Here is a 19,430-nt window from a genome sequence, read left to right as displayed (position 1 = left end):
GATTTACCAGGGTCTCACTTTTAGTACCAGGCTTTGAATCTGGGATTATCTGAGGGTTAAAGCTACAAATGCTGGAGAAAAATTGTTATCGTTCAATTATAATCTTAAATTGGTCATTATTTGCCAATACGCGTCTGTATGTATTTTGTCAGTTTCATAATCTAGTGCTGAAACAGGTTAGTTTCAGGGGTGAAAGCTGTTTCCTCTAATTTTAAAATATCTCTGTTTTATACTTTTTCTTCCAAGTAAAACATGTTTTTGTTAATTATAAACCTAATGCAAATATTCAAGTAATTAAGAATAGTAGAGAAATTAAAAATTAAGGGGCTGGATGCATTGGCTCACGCCTGTAATCCCAGCCCTTCGGGAGGCTGAGGCGAGTGAATCACTTAAGGCCAGGAGTTCGAGACCAGCCTGAGCAACAGAGTGAGACCCTGTCTCTATTAAAAATACAAAAATTAGCTGGGCGTGGTGGTACCCGCCCATAACCCTAGCTATGTGGGAAGCTGAGGCATGAAAATCACTTGAACCCAGGAGGTGGGGGTTGCTGTGAGCTGAGATTGTGCCACTGCACTCCAGGCTGGGCGGTAGAGCAAGTCTCTGAGTAAAAATAAATAAATAAATAAATAAATAAATAAATAAATAAATAAATAAATAAAAAAGGCCAGGTGCGGTGGCTCATGCCTGTGAACCCAGCACTTTGGGAGGCCATGTTGGGCAGATCGCTTGAGGTCAGGAGTTCGAGGCCAGCCTGGCCAATGTGGCAAAACCCTATCTCTACTAAGAAAACAAAGCAAAAACAAAAGTTAGCCAGGCGTGGTGGTGTGTGCCTGTAGTCCCAGCTACTGGGGAGGTTGAGGCACGAGAATCGCTTGAACCCAGAGGCAGAGGTTGCAGTGAGCCAAGACTGCGCCACTGCACTCCAGCCTGGACGACACAGCAAGACTCTGTCTCAAAAAAAAAAAAAGTTACCTGAAATCCTGTCACACTAGTTTGTCATCTGTCTACAGTTTGCTCTGTGCATGTGTGTATGTGTTCACAGTTTTAAACAGTACATTTCTATTTGTCATGTAATACATTGTTTGTAGTTTGCTTTTTATATTGAACAGTATTTTGGATTTTTAAAAAAGTAATTCTTTTGAATGTTTGTATACAATTATATGTGATATTTTTTAACCAGTCTTCTATTGATGGACATCTGTATCGTTTTCAGTTTTCTTTACATATTTTTTGTTTAGTTTATATCTTTGTGTACTTGACTTCCATAAGTTTCTTTTTTATGGCTGTACAAATGTTTGAATCTTTTCTGTTGTAACTGTTCTTAAAAGTAAGTTGTGTTGAGCGGGAGAGGGAAGGCAGGTCCTTTTTTGATCTGTTATACTTTTTTAAATTGCATTTTTTTCTCATTTAATAATTGTAAAACTTTATTAATCCTAGTATATGTGAAAACTGTTATGTGACTGATTTTTTAAGATGAAAATGAAATTTTATTTTTTCAGGTGTATTATCCTGAATACAGTCATTTGTAGTGAAATTCATAGCATCTTTACATTGCATGAAGTTCTAAGCAGAATCTCTCTTTAGTCTGTTTCATTTCAGCCAGTCAATTAAATTGAAAACTGTTTGATTAGAATTTCACTTGTATTGAGTAGCTAACATTTGAAATCATGTCCTTTATATGTTAGCAATAGAGTGAAACTCCATGGAATGTGAGTTTAGTTCTTTTTGAACTGTCAGAAAAAATCCATGGAGCACTTTATTCCTGGTGTACCACCATCTTATCTGGAGGCCCCAAATTTGGACTTCAAGACTTCATCACTCTAGAGAGGCTATGTAACCTCACTAGGGTGGCTGTGTATCATAATAATTTTGGAGTCAGAGAGACTTGGGTTTGAATCCTGCCTTCATTGTTTACCAGTGTCTTAATCAAAGCCTTGTCTCAGTATTTTTAGCTAAAAAATGGGTATAATGATGGATTTATTAGATTGTGAGGATTAAGTGAAATTATGAATATATGTGCTTTAGTATAGTCCCTGGCACATTGTAAGCCCAAGTAAGAGCTGCTACTGTTGTTACTGCTCATCTTTGGTTTGTGACCACACTGATATGTTAAGCAGTACTTTGAGTGGGTGTCCTTTGCTCCCCTGACCGTTCTTTCTCCTTGCCTTCATTTGTCTACAGTGCAAATTGGGAATCGTGAAATTCATAGAAGCTGAACAGGTGCCTGAACTCGAGGCTGTTCTCCATTTGGTAATTGCTTCTAGTGACACACGCCACAGTGTGGCAACGGCAGCAGACCTAGAGTTGAAAAGCAAACAGAGGTAATTACTTCTCTATAAGCTTTCAAGGTTGAAAGGGCTAGATTTCTCAAAGCTTACTTGCCACATGTATATATATATATATATATATATATATATATATTTTTTTTTTTTTTTAGGATTTTATGTAATGAGGCATTCAACTTAGAGGAGATGATTAGATATACCCAGTTTGTAATAAAGTTTGCTAAAGAGTTGAATTCTGTGTAAGACAGAGAAGAAAATCTGTGTGGAGATGCTGTTTGTAGCTGGACTAGGTTAGGAATGTCCTCACAATCAATGAGACTTCTGGCTAGGTAGATGAGCTTAAAGAATTGATGTTAAGAAAAGTGTCAGTTCAAGAAGTTACTAATTTTTATTTTTTTTCTCTGTCTCAAACCATTTGAGATTACTTTTAATAAAGACTTTGTATGTATTATGGTTAATACAGTGAAAATTACATTCATGAAAAGAGTTGCTGAATAGATTCTGATTCACACATGAGGAGATACAGATAGCAAATAGACTTACAGAAAATATTCTGTATAAGAAATAAAGTCAATGAAAAATAAATGAATGGGATACCAGTAGCACTGGATAAACCCATTTACGTTTCTATTGAAACTGCTGTTTTTATTTTTATTTATATATTTATTTTTTGAGACAGAGTCTTTCTCTGTTTCCAGGCAGGAGTGCAGTGGCACGATCTCAGCTCACTGCAACCTTCGCCTCCCAGGTTCAAGTGATTCTCATGCCTCAGCCTCCCAGGTAGCTGGGACTACAGGCGTTGGCCACCACACTTACCTAATTTTTGTATTTTTAGTAGAAACAGGGTATCACTATGTTGCCCAGGCTGCTCTTGAACTCCTGAGCTCAGGTGATCCATGTGACTCGGCCTCTCAGAGTGCTGGGATTACAGGCGTGAGCCACCACTCCCGGCCAAAACTGCTAATTTTATACCCTGTTGATTGGCATTATAAATTGAAATGAAGTTTTGGAAAGCAGTTTGCAATAAGTCATGAATCATGAAGATATTTGTATCCTTTTATCTCAGTCTTTTGGGAATTTGTCCTAAGGAAATTATTTGAAAGCAGGAAGAGATTTAGAAAAATTTTATAGATTTGTTCATTATATCATTTTCTATCATTGTTAAAATATGAAAACAAATTCAGTTTTCCATAATGGGGATATAGTTAAGTAAATTACTGTATGTATCTTTATGGAATATTATATATTTGCCAAAATATGAATGAAATTAATTACTACTAAGTTTTTAGTTTCTTTTACTAAAGTGTTTGTTTTGTCTGAAATCTCTAAACCACAAGTATTATGAAAGAAAAGCAATGGTGGAGCTTGAGGATTAGTTAGTTGCAATCAGCTTAGGAAAGATGTAGGTGAATCATATCCAAAACAGAATTGTAGAATGCCTCTGAGGATAGCAGGATTGTGGCTATTCTAAGAAGCATATTGATAAACTATGAAAGAAAAGATAAATCTGAAAAACAGTCAAAGCAGCTTCATATGTTTGCACAAACACAGGATAGCTTGAAAGCAGAACCAATGTCAAAGGGCAGAGAGAATATAGTATGGTAAACCAGTCAAATGGAAGGAAGGATTGCATTATTGCTAGGTTTATGAAATGATTGGGTGGGATCTGCTGCAGAGGATGGGAGCGAATCACCAATCATTTTTTTTTTTTTGAGATGGAGTCTTTCTCTGTCATGCAGGATGGAGTGCTGTGGCGCAGTCTCAGCTCACTGCAGTCTACACCTCTCAGATTCAAGTGATTCTCCTGCCTCAGCCTCCCGAGTAGCTGGGATTACAGTAGCAGTGGATAAACCCATTTATGTTTCTATTGAAACTGCTATTTTTATTTCTATATTTTATATATAAAAAAAATAGACCGCACCACCATGCCCGGCTAATTTTTTTTTTTTGAGACGGAGTCTTGCTCTGCCTCCCAGGCTGGAGTGCAGTGGCCGGCTCTCAGCTCACTGCAAGCTCCGCCTCCCAGGTTCACGCCATTCTCCTGTCTCAGCCTCCCAAGTAGCTGGGACTACAGGCGCCCGCCTCGTCGCCTGGCTAGTTAATTTTTGTATTTTTAGTAGAGACGGGGTTTCACCATGTTGGCCAGGCTGGTCTTGAACTCCTGACCTCAGGTGATCCACCTGCCTCGGCCTCCCAAAGTGCTGGGATTACAGGTGTGAGCCACTATGCCCGGCCTTTACTGATTATCTTATATCTGAATTCACCTTATTGTGGGGCCCAAACAGAATTAAGTCTTAGTGACTAATAGCAGCATAACTACTCTGCAGAATTAAAACTGCAAGTGTGTACTGGTAGATAAGGAGGGGGATGCTGGGAATCACAATGACATAACATTAGAGAAATAAAGTGGCTTACAAGCTTCCTAGATGTGGCTTTAATTTCATGGGTACACATTTTTTTGTCAGTTTCCTTATCACTTTTGAATTGCCAAATGGTTAAACAGACAAATCCTACCCTGCCCCAGGCCTCTTTGAACAAGTGTAGTAAAGTTCTGCTCTGTTGGAGTTGCTCCATGCCATTGGCCCTGCGAACCCATCTGTGTAGGAACAGTGTCCATTTTTCCTGTGGTACCAAATTGTGCCATTGGATACAATAATCTGTTGAGTCAGGGTGGGGTAAGTGATTTGTATTTGTTTTGGTTTAAAAACAAACTTTAACAGAAATTAGTACCTTTCTTTTCCTTCTCTTCTACAGTGTCAGTTGCCCATTTCATTTGTGTATTTCTAACGTTTTCTTTTGTTAAGAAATGATGGGGCTATAATTTTTTTGAAATCACTGAAGGAGGAGGAAAAAATAATTTTAACAACCTTTGTTGAAACCTTCCATAGCTTAATTGACTGGAATAATCCTGCCATCGTTAATAAGATGTACAAGGTGTACCTTGGAGATATACCACTGAAGACAAAAGAGGTAGGCTGTTTTGATTTATTCTTACATCAGCGTAAAAAGTAGTTTGTTGACATGAACTATGTATTTATACATTTTCTTCTAGTTTCATTTAAGCTGAATCTGTACTATAACAAAACAATAGTTTTAAGTCATGCTAGTTTAGATGAATTAAAACCTGGTAACTTAGTTTACTGGCTCTGGTGTTGTAAATTCAGATTCCTAAATAACAATGACAAACTGTCTAGAGTAGGGATTGACAGATTTTTTCTGTAAAATTTGTAGGCTTTGCAGGCCTTATGGTCTCTTAGGTTGCAGCTGCTCAACTCTTGTAACAGGAAAACAACCATAGGCAATACATAACCGAATGAGCATGGTTGTGTGCCGGTAAAATTTTGTGGATACTGATGTTTGAATTTCATGTAGTTTTCATGTATTACAAAATATTATTTCTTTGATATTTTTTAACCATTAAAACATGTAAAATTGATGCTTAACTCATAGACCTTATCAAAATAAATGGTGGGCCAGATTTGGACTATGGGCTGTAGTTCTTAGACTTCTGGTCTAGAATCTAGAACAAAAGATGGGTTCTCCTAAAGCCTCAAAGTAAGACCTTTGCCTTAATAAGATGAGTTCTTTTTAGTTCACTGTGTTTAAAAGTATTCCAAGTCCAAACCCAGACATACAAGGATTATTTGTTTGAACGCTTGCATTCTTGCCCTTTTTTGTTTGAAATGGGGTCTTGCTATGTTGCCTAGGCTGGACTGGAACTTCTGGGCTTAAGCTGTGCTCCTGCCTCAGTCTCTTGAGTAGCTGAATGAATGGGAATCAGGACCTCTGAATTCTAGCCCCAAATGGCTGTACCCATGAATGTGTTGGGGAGGAAAGGTTTGGCTGATGACATAACCTTTCCTGGCCTCATGTTCTTCATGTAGAAAATGAAGCTGTTGGATTAGATTAGTGGTTCTCGGAGTGTGTTCCATGGACCTTTTAAGGGTCTCAAAAAACCTTTTAGGTGATCTGTGAAGGCCTTTTCTTTTTGTACTGTGTATTTGCACTCATGGTACAAAAGCAATGGTGAGTGTACTTGCTTGGTTCCTACCACACATCAAAACTATGTCACCAGATGACTAGCAGTCATTCTTTTCTTCAGTGTTATGTACTCATTTAAAAAAAAGAGAGAGAATAAAACTCAGCTTTACTTAAGAACATTCTTTTTTTTTTTTTTTTTTTTTTGAGGCGGAGTCTCGCTCTGTCGCCCGGACTGGAGTGCAGTGGCCCGATCTCAGCTCACTGCAAGCTCCGCCTCCCGGGTTTGCGCCATTCTCCCGCCTCAGCCTCCCGAGTAGCTGGGACTACAGGCGCCCGCCACCTCGCCCGGCTAGTTTTTGTATTTTTAGTAGAGACGGGGTTTCACTGTGTTAGCCAGGATGGTCTCGATCTCCTGACCTCGTGATCCGCCCGTCTCGGCCTCCCAAAGTGCTGGGATTACAGGCTTGAGCCACCGCGCCCGGCCAAGAACATTCTTGATGAAGCAGTAAAAATGACTTTACTTGAAGAGTAGACAGGCAAATTATAGCTACTGAGATGGGTGTTTGGCACATATTTTCTCTAAAAGGAAAAAAATGAGGTTGTTACTTTAAGAAAAACAACATGATTTATTGGCAATAATAAAAGTTAGCTTTCAAGCAAAAATTAGAATTTTGAGAAACTTGTGTTCACCACGGTGATTTGATAGCTTATCAGTACTTAGTGGATTTTTCTGATGTGATTAGAACACAGGTGATATGAGCACAGGCTTTGTAAAAAAATGTTGTATGAAGAAACATTTGCTTAACTCAGTGAGCCAGTATTTTGCAAATGAGGAATGATGTTACAAAAGCATATAAGGGCAAGGGAGCCATTCAGAGTAAGATAATCAGTGGGATATAGTATAAGAGTATATAAAAGTTCATTGATATGGTTTCAACTCCAAATTGCAACTAATCTTTTTTCTTTTCATTTTTAAAAAATAAGCAATTAACTGTTAAGAAATTATTATTTGTCAAGTTTTGGTGTAGTGTCAAAAAAGAATATCCACAATTACCTAAGAAGGCTAAAATCATCTTCACTTTTCCAACCACACATATCTGTGCAAGCTAGGTTTTTGTTACTTACTTCAACCAAAACAGTGTATTATAGCAGATTGAATACAGAAGAATATATAAAAATTCATTTCTCTTGTAGTAAGGTGAACATTGAAGTGATTTGTAGACAATGTAAAATAGTGCTTCTCCATCAGTACAATTTTTTTTGCTTTGGAAAGTAGTTATTTTTTATAACAAATGTTAGTTTTGAAATAATGAGTTTATTAATAATTCTGAGTTAACAAATACGTTAATTTCTCAGTTTTAATTTCCAATATAATAAATATTGATAGGTTACACAGATATAAACAGAAGCTCTTTGGAGAGTTCAGTAATTTTTAAGAGTGTAAAGGGATCTTGAAACAAAGTTTGAGAGACCATTGATTTAGATGAATTCTCATGACATTTTCAGTTCAAAATAATTTTGAATTTCTAAGTTAAAATCAAGCATATTTTCAACAGGGTGCAGTTCTGAAGCCAGAGTTGAAAAGGGACCCTGTCAGTACGAGAGTCAAGTTAAAGATTGTCCCCCATCTCCTCCGCTCTAGACAAGCTGCTGAAACGTTCCCAGCCAACATTCAGGTAATTTATTTTTTCCAGAGAATATTGGCCTGTCTGCAACTTTTATGTCTGTTTAATTAGAGAAAGAACTGTGTTAATGGATATTCAGTGGGTAGGTTGATGTATGTAACAAGATTAATGAGATTCTTTTTTTTCTATCTTAAATTTGCTGCAGTATGATTTTAAAAAAAATATCAGAAAATATATATAGGTTGAGAATCTCTAATTAGAAAATCTGAAATCCTAAATGCTCCAAAGTCCAAAACTTTTTGAGTACTGACGTGATGCTCCGAGTGCAAAATTCCATGCCTGGTCTCGTGTGATGGATTGCATTAAAACAGTCAAAACTTTACTTCATGCACAAAATTATTTACAATATTGTATAAATTACCTTCAGACTATGTGCATGAGGTGTATAGAAAATGTCAGTGACTTTCATCTTTAAATTTGGGTCTCATCCCCAGGATATCTCATTATGTATGTACACATATTCCAAAATCTGAAAATATCTGAAATCTCAAAACACTTCGGATCCTAAGCATTTCCAGTAAGGAACACTTAGCCTGTACTATATATGGCTTCCATTTATCTTAAATGTATGGTAATAATCCCTTTCCAACAAGATTTTTTTTTTAATGTGTGGCTTTTCTCCAAAAATGGTATCATTAGCAACTTAGTCACTTAAGTGAAAAAGCTGAGTCATCGTTAACTGAAAGCTCACTTGAAGGCAGTGGCCAAATCCTCTTGATTTCATCTTAATATCTTCACTTCTCTACACCTATAATGGTGATATTAATTCAAACTATTACTTCCTGTTTTGGTTACTGCAGTATTTTAACTTATTTTCCTGCCTCTAGTCTTGGCTCACATCCAATCTGTTTTCTTTTTCTTTGCTTGTTTCTTTGATTGTTTTTTTTTTTTTTTTTTTTTTGAGACAGGGTCTCACTGTGTTGCTCAGGCTGGAGTGCACAATCTTGTCTCATTCAGCCTCTGCCTCCCAGGCTCAAGTGATCCTTACACCTCAGCCTTCTGAGTAGCTAAAAAAAAAAAAAAAAGTCTGTTTCAAATAATGTAGCGCTTGATTATATTTTGTCCTATATCTTTTTGTGTTTTTTTCTTGGAGACTTGCTGTGGAGACTTTTTGTGCCACCCAGACTGGAGTGCAGTGGCACGATCTCGGCTTAATGCAGCCTCTGCCTCCAGGGTCAAGTGATTCTCCCCTCTCAGGGCCTCCCAAGTAGCTGAGACTACAGGCATGTGCCACCACACCTGGCTAATTTTTGATTTTTTTTTTGTAGAGATGGAGTTTCACTATGTTGCCCAGGCTGGTCTAGAACTCCTGGGCTCAAGTGATCTTCCTGCCTTGGCCTCCCAAAGTGCTGGGATTTTTTTTTTTTTTTTGAAGTGAGACAGGATCTTGCTATGTTGCCCAGACTGGCCTTGAATGCTTGGGCTCAAGTGATCCGCCCGTCCCAGCCTCACTAGTAGCTGGGACTATAGGTGTGAGCCACCATGCCTGGCTCTGTATCATTTTAATGTATGTATCTCTTAACTCTTCAACAAGATTGAGTGCTTGTTCTTTTTTATATCTCTTAGTACCTAACACAGTGGCAGTTAAAAAGCAGATAATACTAGTCTGTAACTCACATGTTATTGTTAAATAAGATCAGAATACTGCTGGCAGTTTTAGGAACAAGAGTGTAGAGTGGTTTTTTTTTTTTTTTTTTTTAGTGTAAGTAAGCTTTGTCATAAAAAGGAACTTGAGGGATTTAGATATTTTTGATGTTGATGGTTAATATTGAACTTGCTGCATGCTGCACAGGACTTACCTACATGATGTTTTTGCCTTCTAGATGTGGTTTCCTAATACTTGAAGCACCTTTACCCCAATGGGACACTTGTAGAATATTTCCATGTGTATGTTTTCCCTGAAGCTTTAATTAGAATTTGTCCTGAATCATGTAATTAAGAAACATAGGGAATAGCTGAGTGGTGACCCACTGCAGTGTGTACTTTTCGTTTCCTCACCGTGGTGGACCCATAAGCTTTGCAGACTTGTGAGATCAACCACTGTGTTTGTTACTCCACAGACTATAGGAGCTTCTGATTGACTTTCTAAGTCGGTCAGCTAATAATGTTTATCTGCATTAACGCTGAAGAACGCGATGTAGTATGAAAGGTCTGCTTTTGAATTCTGATTACTATTCAAAGATATTAAATTCTTTTTTTTTTTTTTTTTTTTTTTTTTTGAGACAGAGTCTAGCTCTGTCGCCCAGGCTGGAGTGCAGTGGCCAGCTCTCAGCAGCTCACTGCAAGCTCCGCCTCCCGGGTTTACACCATTCTCCATTCTCCTGCCTCAGCCTCCCGAGTAGCTGGGACTACAGGCGCCCGCCACCTCTCCCGGCTAGTTTTTTGTATTTTTTAGTAGAGACGAGGTTTCACCGTGTTAGCCAGGATGGTCTCGATCTCCTGACCTTGTGATCCACCCGTCTCGGCCTCACAAAGTGCTGGGATTAAAGGCTTGAGCCACCGTGCCCGACCTAAATTCTTAGTTTTGTTAATTGATGTTCTCAACTCTTCCTTTCACATAGGTGGTGTATGATGGACTCTTTGGTACAAATACAAATTCAAAGTTAAGAACATTATCCCTGCAATTTGTGCATCATATTTGTATAACGTAAGTTTTGACTACTTTATAAAGTTTTCAAGCTGCTGGAATGATTGAATGCTTCAAGTATGCTTCAAGTATATCTTTTTATTCATCTTACCTAGAAAGAAATCATGTTTGCTCATCTTTAAATATTTTTGTATTTTAATAGATTAACTTATTTTGGTTATGTCTCTCTTTATTTTATGTAATCATCAGTAAAGGTATGTAGTTATGTGATTCTTATCTTGCTTTGTGTATGTGTGTTTTATTTAAAGCTGTCCAGAAATCAAGATTAAGCCATTAGGTCCAATGCTTTTGAATGGCCTCACCAAGCTAATCAATGAATACAAAGAGGTAAGTGACTTGTCTTTTAAATTTTTATCAACATTTTATATCTTAAAATATTTTCTGTAATCTTTCTGGTCTGTCAATGTAGTTTAAGTTTGTTAAAGTTTCATTGTTTCTTAACATGTTTACTTGAAGTACTACAAATTTCAGAAATTACTGCCCTTTTTTGCTTTTTTGGGGGAAAATAACTATTAAAAACTGATATGAGGTCTTACTGTATCTTTTTGTTTGTTTGTTTGTTTTGAGATGGAGTTTCGCTCTTGTTGCCCAGGCTGGAGTGCAATGGTGAGATCTTCGCTCACTGCAACCTCCAGCTCCTGGTTCAAGTGATTCTCCTGCCTCAGCCTCCTGAGTAGTTGGGATTACAGGCACCTGCCACCACCACACCCAGCTAATTTTTTGTATTTTTAGTAGAGACAGGGTTTTCTCATGTTGGCCAGGCTGGTCTTGAATTCTTGACCTCAGGTGATCCGCCCGCCTCAGCCTCCCAATGTGCTGAGATTACAGGCATGAGCCACTGCGCCGGTCTGCTGTATGTTTAAATAGCATTTTTTCAGCCAGCGCCTTTTGTGCTACTTCTAGCTATTGTGCAAAAATGGAATTAAAGGAATTGGAATTTAAGTTGATTTCCGTATGGGGCTATTTGGATTTGGCTTGTGTTGGGAAACTGTTAATTCTCAGGGGCTAAGATACTTTTTTTCTTTTATATTTTTCTGTGGTAAATAATCGGGCTGAGATTTTGATGATTCAGAATTCTGTCAAAACATGCATTCAGTAAATTTTTGATTCCTTAAGCTAAATGGGATGAGGATTCCTTGGATTGTGGATTTTTGAATCCCCTTTTTCCCTGCTGTATTTCTCTTACTATAATATCTCCAGTATTTAAAAGGAATTTGCTTATAAAGGTAATATTTCAAGAATTCATTAGTGTTATTTTCCCCAGTATAAGCTAAACATGAATGCATGTTTGCAAATAGTATAGTGAGATCAAGATCTTACCATCTGAAATTAGAACTGAGTTTGAATCCTAGTTTTGTTCTTTGGTGAGTTACTTAAATTCTTTGCACGTTCTTATCAGAAAAATGAAAATAATAATACCGCTTCATTAGACTACAGTGAAGATTAAAATAATCTACCTAAATTGTTCACCATAGTCAAGGCACGTTACTAGGTATTATTAGTGAAAGGCACTTTATTTACTGTGCAGCTGTGCTTTGGGGGTAAGTAGGCTTGGTTCTCATAGCTTCTTTCTCCTATTAAGTAATGTTTGCATGGTTAAGATCTAGGGGACTTCTCAGATTATTTTATGGCATAGACAGTGAGATGCTTTAGAGTCATTGGTAGAAATAAAAATGTGCTGGAGCTTTTGGGGAGAAACTGTGTATTTAAATATAAGTTAGAGAGGCCAGACAAACCACAGGGTGTGAGTCCCCTTATCTGCAGGTGACATCTGCATGTCTTCCCAACAGATGAATCCATAAGAGTAGCCATTTAGATGTGGAAGGGCAAATCCTAGGATAAACACATAAACTTTAACTGGTAGAAGTTTATTGTGTTCTGAGTAATCAGATTATTAGTTTTCGAAAAACCATGTAAAACTCTATATCTGTATCTTGAGGAGAGAACCTCACTAATTCACCTGGTGACTATAACCCTCTTAATTTTTTATGGTAGAAAATATGATAGGAAGCTGTTCATTACAGTGTAGATTTTTAGAAAATCACACTAGAGTTTACTGCAATTTTGGTGAGAGATGGAGGATCCTAGTCTGTTGGACCAGTGATGTATTTTCTAATGAGTTAATGTTTTTTAGTGTGTTGAAGATGAACTTTGGTGTTTGGAGGTTACATAGTGTTGAAATATCTTGAACTCAGCACCAGCTAAGAGAAACCTTTCATATCTATGACCACCGCATTTTCTTTTTGGAATGATTTGGGTTGCAAGGTTTTGTCTTGCTTTTCCTTTTAGTAGTGTGATGGATTCTGGGTTTGAACATTTTTGTTGTTGTTCAGGTGCTAACACCATGTAGTTAGAGTGAGACCTAGGTTTAATAAGGAGTAAAATAATGCATGTAATTGCAGCGAAAAGGTTTTACTGTTTACTGTATTTTTTTGTTTTGTCTGTTTTTTGTTCTTTCTTTTCTTTTCTTTTTTTAATTTCAAGGACCCTAAACTACTGTCAATGGCATATTCAGCTGTTGGAAAACTCTCCAGGTGAGTAAACTCTTTTTTAGTGAGAGATATGGTGTTGGTAAACTCAGAAAAATTATGTGGCATTTAATAATGGTGGAGAATAAATTTGTTGTGATTCTGAAAGGCAATGTATTTAATGGCCATAGGTTGTTTAGAAATGTCTTCTGTGTAGAAGGAAAAAGATGTGAGATATTTTAATTTACATTTGATGAAGGTATGTTACTGTATTAAATGGTGGTCTTGAAATGAGAGTTTGAACTGAATTGTGTCATAATGGGTTACTTTTTTTGTACCCTAGAGACTTTCGATTGACCTTAAGTGTTTTTGTTGCTACTTGGCACTAATTTTTATAAACCCAGTGATCAAGGTTTTTCTAGTGATTCTCTTTTCTGAAAATGGTGTTTATGATTCTGAGTGGCCCTGACAGATTTTTTTTTTCTTCTCAATGTGATTTCCTCATTCCAGTTCCTCCTGGCTTCATCTTCCTTCACTGTATTTCAAAGCAGGGAGATAGACATGAAGCATCCTCAGCGGCACCATGTGCTGCTTCCACCCCCAGTGCAGATTTTGTGTTGGCCTGTGTAGACCAGGTCTTGCTCTTCTCTACAGCAAAAGGAGCTTTGGGGTTTGGAAGAAAGCCACCCCAGATCAGTGGATATCGTGCCGGGTTGTCAGCCAACCTTGTCCCTTGTCTGTTTGCATGAAGTAACAAAGCCCCTTTCCGTGACAGTCATTAGTTTAGATCACAATTTGGTCTTATCTAATTTCTTCCTGTTAAAATCAGAAATGTTAACTGAATGCATGGCATATTATAGAGATGATAATTGGAAGATGTGTGTATTAATCAAGGGTTATTTAGATTAAAGAATTAAATAATTATTTAGAAAAATTTTTGGCTCTTGGAGGAGATAATATAATGATGCTGACATTGTCTTCAGAGAGTTCAGGAAAATTTGTGTTTAGTTTCATTTTTTCCCTTTTTCATCTCTTGGAAATTTGTGATAGTAACAGTATTTTTACATTCTTTTGCAGTCGAATGCCGCATTTATTCACTAAGGATATAGCGCTTGTGCAGCAGCTTTTTGAAGCCCTGTGTAAGGTAGGGAAACAGCTGCTAAGTTTATGCTTTCTGTTTGGATGTTCCCCTGGGAACCCAACAGGGAGGGAAACATTTTTATTATCTTTATAGGAAGAGCCTGAGACTCGACTTGCTATTCAAGAAGCTTTATCTATGATGGTTGGAGCATATAGTACTTTGGAAGGGGCACAGCGAACTCTCATGGAGGCACTGGTGGCTTCATACTTAATAAAGGTAGGTCTGTGTGAACTACAAAGCCTGGGTAGTATATGGTTTACATTTTTAATAACAAAATTTGAATTGCTACTTAACTTTTGATAATTAAGAGGAATATTTGCTTTCACTCGGGCTGTGATTTAGGATCTATTTTTAATTCTTCATGATGAAAATTTGACTTTAGGGGAGAAGGAGTGGTAGTATTCATAGCGATGCTTATGTTTAGAGCTTTCCATGTGGGAAAACTCTTCTTAATGCCGTGTCCTCCGAGTTAGAATTGTTTTGTCTTTGTAACTGGTAGCTGAGCACTACTGTCTGCTGGGGTAGAGTTTGATAGGTAACATTTTCAGAGAAAAGCAGAAGGGGTGAAAGACAAATCCGTATGTCAAAGTGAGTCTTTAGGAAGTGAGCCAGTACTATCATACGTGCTCTTCTTCCTCTGGTCCTCTTTATTTGGTTTTCATGGGAATTTGTAGGAGGATTTTGAATATCTATAGATATATACACACACACACATATGTGTAATATGTAAAATATTATATATTTGCTTTAGTCAGTTCTTTGTCCCACATTTTTAGGAGTAGAAAGAGAGGGAGATTGGAAGACAGAATGATACTAAAAAGTGTCAGTAAGGTTAATATAAATTGTGTCCTAATGGAATTAGACTGACATGATTGGATGATTCGAGGGAATTTTAAATATTCAGAAAGGTATCTGCTTCGTATTAAAATATGACAGGGTTAAATGTGCTATTACATACACTCAGAAAGCTTACTATGATGGAGTCCTATTGTTAAGTGCTCTTAGTGTGCAGTGCATGTGGTTCATGGTCATACATTATGGACAAAGGTGTGTAGGCATATTTGGAAGCTCATTAGAATAGAATAAACTTGCTCTAGGTAACTTTACAAGGAAAGGTGATGCTTGTATAAACACTTATAGATACTGGTTCTGCGCACGCAGATCAAATCGTGTAACACTATTACCAAGACAAAGCTAATTTCTTTTCTTTTCGCAGACAACATTTAAAGCAACCAAACTCTAGATTAGTTATATAATTTAGGCTAGTCTTTAATATCCTCACTCTTTAATGTACTTCAAGGAATGCTAAATAGCAAGAATGCCAGAATGAGTGGGACAATATATCTATTTTTAATGTCTGTCTTATTTCACTTATGTTTGTGGCTAGAGGAGTGACCTGGGGAAGTTACATAAGAATAAAGCTTCAGGATCAGTAGATTCTAAAACTTTTCTGGTTGAACTTTGTAGTCACAGATTATTAATCTCGGTTAATTGAATATATTTCTGTAGTTGAAACTGCTTTGGAGTCAGTTTTAACTTGAGAGCTAATCTGAGAACATTGAAAGTATTTTGCTTCAAATTGGTGGGGATTCCAAGTAGGCTCTGTTTGTGATTTCTGCAAAATACCTGAGTTTCACTCACGTGACTGACAGTTTGAGAGTTGGGGTGGCAGAGGTGGTGGCCAGAAACTGTCACAGTGACCCTGGCCCCGAGGTTTGTGCTGAGGATGTGCAGAGATTCTCTGCTTACGGTCTTAGGAGGTCTTCCTGCTTTACCTGGAGGATCCTCTAAAATTATAAGAGTACTCTTTAAGTAATGCCAGTGTCCAAAAGACTTAAACGACATGATTAAAGATCTTGAACAAATGATTTATTTAATTTATTTAGATACACATTTATTAAAATGTCACCTTAGAATTTTGAATTGTTTACAATTGGGAAGACTCAATTGGGACTAATGACTGGTAATTGATTTTTTTTTTCCTTTTTCTTTTTTGGATCGGGGTGGTCTGTCCATGTTTACACATCAAATAGCCTGAGGTTCAAGTTCGACAAGTGGCTGTGAAATTTGCCAGCACGGTGTTTCCCTCAGATCATATCCCTTCCAGATATTTGCTGCTACTGGCTGCAGGAGATCCGTAAGTTTCAAAAGGTGTTAATTTGAATTTTGGTTTATTTTGAATTTATTTGAAAATTACTAAAAGTTGTATTGTTTACAATGTTGGTCTATGAAATTTAGAAGCGAAGCTATTTATTAAGGTATGGCTCTTGATGTGATATAGACCTGTACTCATATACCTATATATTTATATAAAATATAAATATTACATGTATGTTTCTATATAATATATATTATGTAGATATGTATGTGCAATATATGATATATAGCTAATACAGAAAATGCTTATGAAATGGTCAAGTGTAAATAAAGCAGATTATATGATTGCATGTGTTGTATAATTATAAATCTCTAAAATCAAGCCCTGTGTAAGGAGAAAAAAGATTGATGTTGATGGTTTGACATATGTATTAATATTTTATTAAATATTGGAGTATCATTTTATATCTAATATACTTATGTTTTTAAATGAGGTATAAGTTGCATTTTATATTAATTATACTACTGTATCTTCTAGCGTGTATAATGCATTTTAAAAGAAGGTTTAAATGGTTTTGAAATTGGGACATGCCCTAAAAGTCATGTGTATACAATGAAATATATATGCACATATTAAAACAATTCTTTTCAAGTCTGTTACATATCTTATGGTCATTGCTATCTTAAAATCCATGCAGCACTCTAATCTATTTCATAATATTAAACCAGTACTACGTTTAACGTTTAGAATTTTTGCATCCTTTAAGTGAGATTCTTGTATATGTTTTTTTTTTGTTATCAGGGATAGCCTTATTTGGGGAGGTGAAAAGCCTCATTTATACTGAGGAATAGTTTAAATAAAATCATGCGTATGATGATATGAACACCCTTGCCCATAAACTATTATGCTTCATTTTTAAAAAATGGGTAATTCCTTGATAACTGTGTCAGTATTCTAGTTGGCCAACTGTGTGCCCCTCACGGCATTTGTTTTCTTTCCTATAAGTTGTGTATATTTTGCTGTTATTTATTTGGTTGGTATTTTAATTGGATATCACAAGTTATTACCAGGCCCTGATTTTTGACTTCTGATCTTGGCTGCTGCTTCTCATAGAGCACATTTCAATTTGGTTAAAGTGGCTTTGGATTGTTAATGTTGATTCTGGTGCTCTGTTGCTTCTTAATTTTTTTACATTAGTTTCCCAACCACAGGCCAGATGTACTGGGGCCTGGCAGCCAAGATGGCAGTTCATGTTAGAGTAAGGATTTAAGTCTAGGGAGTTGAACTTCCACATAAAGCTCCTAACTGCTGTATCTTATTTCCGTAAGTGCTGAAAATTATTTTTATTTAAGAAACCAGAATCAAAGCATAACTAATTCAACAGTTTTCCTTCTTGGGTTAAAACCATTCAGGTCAATTGAAAATCCTCTGACAACTTAAGGAATTATTTATTAATTCTTTCTTTTCGACCCTTTATCTGTTGTTTGGAAAATGAGACACGAACAGAGGCAATTGAGGAATTAAAAGGCCTTTATATGGTATCTGGATAAGACTGTTGCTGAGATCAATCTCTAGGTGGTCTGAAATTAGTTGGGGTTTATATTTTTTTTTTTGAAGGAAAATTTGTATTTTAATTATTTTTATGTACAGAAAACTCAACAGTGTACATTTAACCCAGCTTAGTGGCAAGTTCTTTAGCCTTTGCCTTTTCGAGCTTGGCGATACGAGCCACAGACTTGGGACCCAGGACATTGCCGCCCCAGTGACAGGGATCTCATCGTATCTGTCGTTGTAATAGGTCCTGATAGCTTCCACCAGCTTAGCCAAAGCGCCTTTGTCTTCCGAGTTCACCTGTGTGAAGGTGACAGTGGTACAGGTCTTCCTGTGGACTAGACGGCCCAGTCTGGCCTTCCCCTTGATAATGCAGTAAGGGACCCCCATTTTACGACACAGGGCAGACAAGAAGACAGTCAGCTCAATGGGATCCACGTCGTGTGCAGTCACCACCAGCTGAGCTTTCTTGTTCTCCACCAAGGTGGTGACGGTGTTAACTCCTGCTCGAAGGACAGGTGGTCTCTTAGTGGGGACGTCCCCTTGGCCAGCAGCTTTCTTCTTGGCCCGGGCCAACAGCCTCTGCTTCTTCTCTTGCTTTGTCTCTGGTCTGTACTTGTGGGCCAGCTTAAGCAGCTGAGTAGCTGTTTGGCGGTCCAGGGCCTGGGTGAACTGGTTAATAGCAGTAGGCACTTTCATCCGCTTAGAGAGGATGGCTCTCTGCCGCTGCAACCTGATGTAGCGAGGCCATTTCACAAAGCGGGTGAGGTCTCTTTTGGGCTGGATGTCCTGTCCAATGCCAAAATTCTTAGGTCTTTTCTCAAACAAGGGATTCACCACTTTCTTGGCTTCCTGCTTTTTCACAACAGCAGGGGCCGGAGCCACCTTCTTTCCCTTGGCCTTCTTTCCTTTCGGCATCTTGGGCGGCGGAAGGAGGGGGTTTATGTTTTTACACTTTAATGTCACTTATCAGTTATTAGTTGTACAGAATTGTAAGAGTTTGGGTGGAGTGTGTAGACCACTGGATAGTCACTGATTTTTAAAATATGTGTTATAGTTTACGATTTAACTGTACGAGGTAAAGCGTACACATAGAAATTTACATAATTACTTACAGTATCCTATCTTGTTTTTTTCTGAGTCAAATTGAAAGATGTAAGCCGTATGACTCCCCAGACCTCATGCAATTTCTAAAAAGAAGTGATTTCTTGTAATGTGTTGTGTTGACTCTGCTTAGATAGCCAAGAATGTATTTAAGACATTTTCTGAGAACTCTAGCTAGCAAATAAAATTGCTCTTCTTACTCTTCAAATGATCATTTCCAATTGGTGACATTTATTTTTTATTCTTATTTGTCTTTTTCTGAAAGACGTGAAGAAGTTCATGGAGAAGCACAACGCGTGTTAAGGTGTCTTCCAGGTAGAAACAGGAAAGAAAGTACTTCTGAGCAGATGCCTTCCTTCCCGGAAATGGTATATTACATCCAAGAAAAGGTATGGCATGCAACTTAAGGTAATTGGTCTAAATCATAATGGATGATGAAAATAAAAACATTCATCTTTAAAGTGAAAAAT

At 37.3% G+C, this 19,430-nt stretch overlaps 1 protein-coding gene and 1 pseudogene across 5 annotated transcripts in view; one reads left to right on the top strand and one right to left on the bottom strand.

The window, feature by feature from the left end:
- The window catches only part of ECPAS (Ecm29 proteasome adaptor and scaffold), a 130,063-nt gene that overhangs the window by 51,736 nt on the left and 58,897 nt on the right, over positions 1–19,430 (top strand). For all 4 annotated transcript variants that reach the window (XM_030919233.1, XM_030919230.1, XM_030919232.1 and 1 more), the window contains 10 exons: positions 2,182–2,321; positions 5,174–5,255; positions 7,823–7,942; positions 10,513–10,598; positions 10,847–10,925; positions 13,083–13,132; positions 14,144–14,210; positions 14,301–14,423; positions 16,241–16,344; positions 19,226–19,349. In XM_030919233.1, coding sequence (XP_030775093.1) covers positions 2,182–2,321; positions 5,174–5,255; positions 7,823–7,942; positions 10,513–10,598; positions 10,847–10,925; positions 13,083–13,132; positions 14,144–14,210; positions 14,301–14,423; positions 16,241–16,344; positions 19,226–19,349 — 975 coding nt within the window. The remainder of the gene's footprint in view (positions 1–2,181; positions 2,322–5,173; positions 5,256–7,822; positions 7,943–10,512; positions 10,599–10,846; positions 10,926–13,082; positions 13,133–14,143; positions 14,211–14,300; positions 14,424–16,240; positions 16,345–19,225; positions 19,350–19,430) is intronic.
- LOC115893903 lies at positions 17,908–18,775 on the bottom strand (annotated as a pseudogene). Its single transcript, XR_004053915.1, has one exon. The product of XR_004053915.1 is annotated as a 60S ribosomal protein L7a pseudogene (transcript).

Source organism: Rhinopithecus roxellana, chromosome 16 (assembly GCF_007565055.1).
Source record: "Rhinopithecus roxellana isolate Shanxi Qingling chromosome 16, ASM756505v1, whole genome shotgun sequence".
Taxonomy (NCBI): Eukaryota; Metazoa; Chordata; class Mammalia; order Primates; family Cercopithecidae; genus Rhinopithecus; species Rhinopithecus roxellana.
This window is presented reverse-complemented; position numbering and strand designations above follow the sequence as displayed.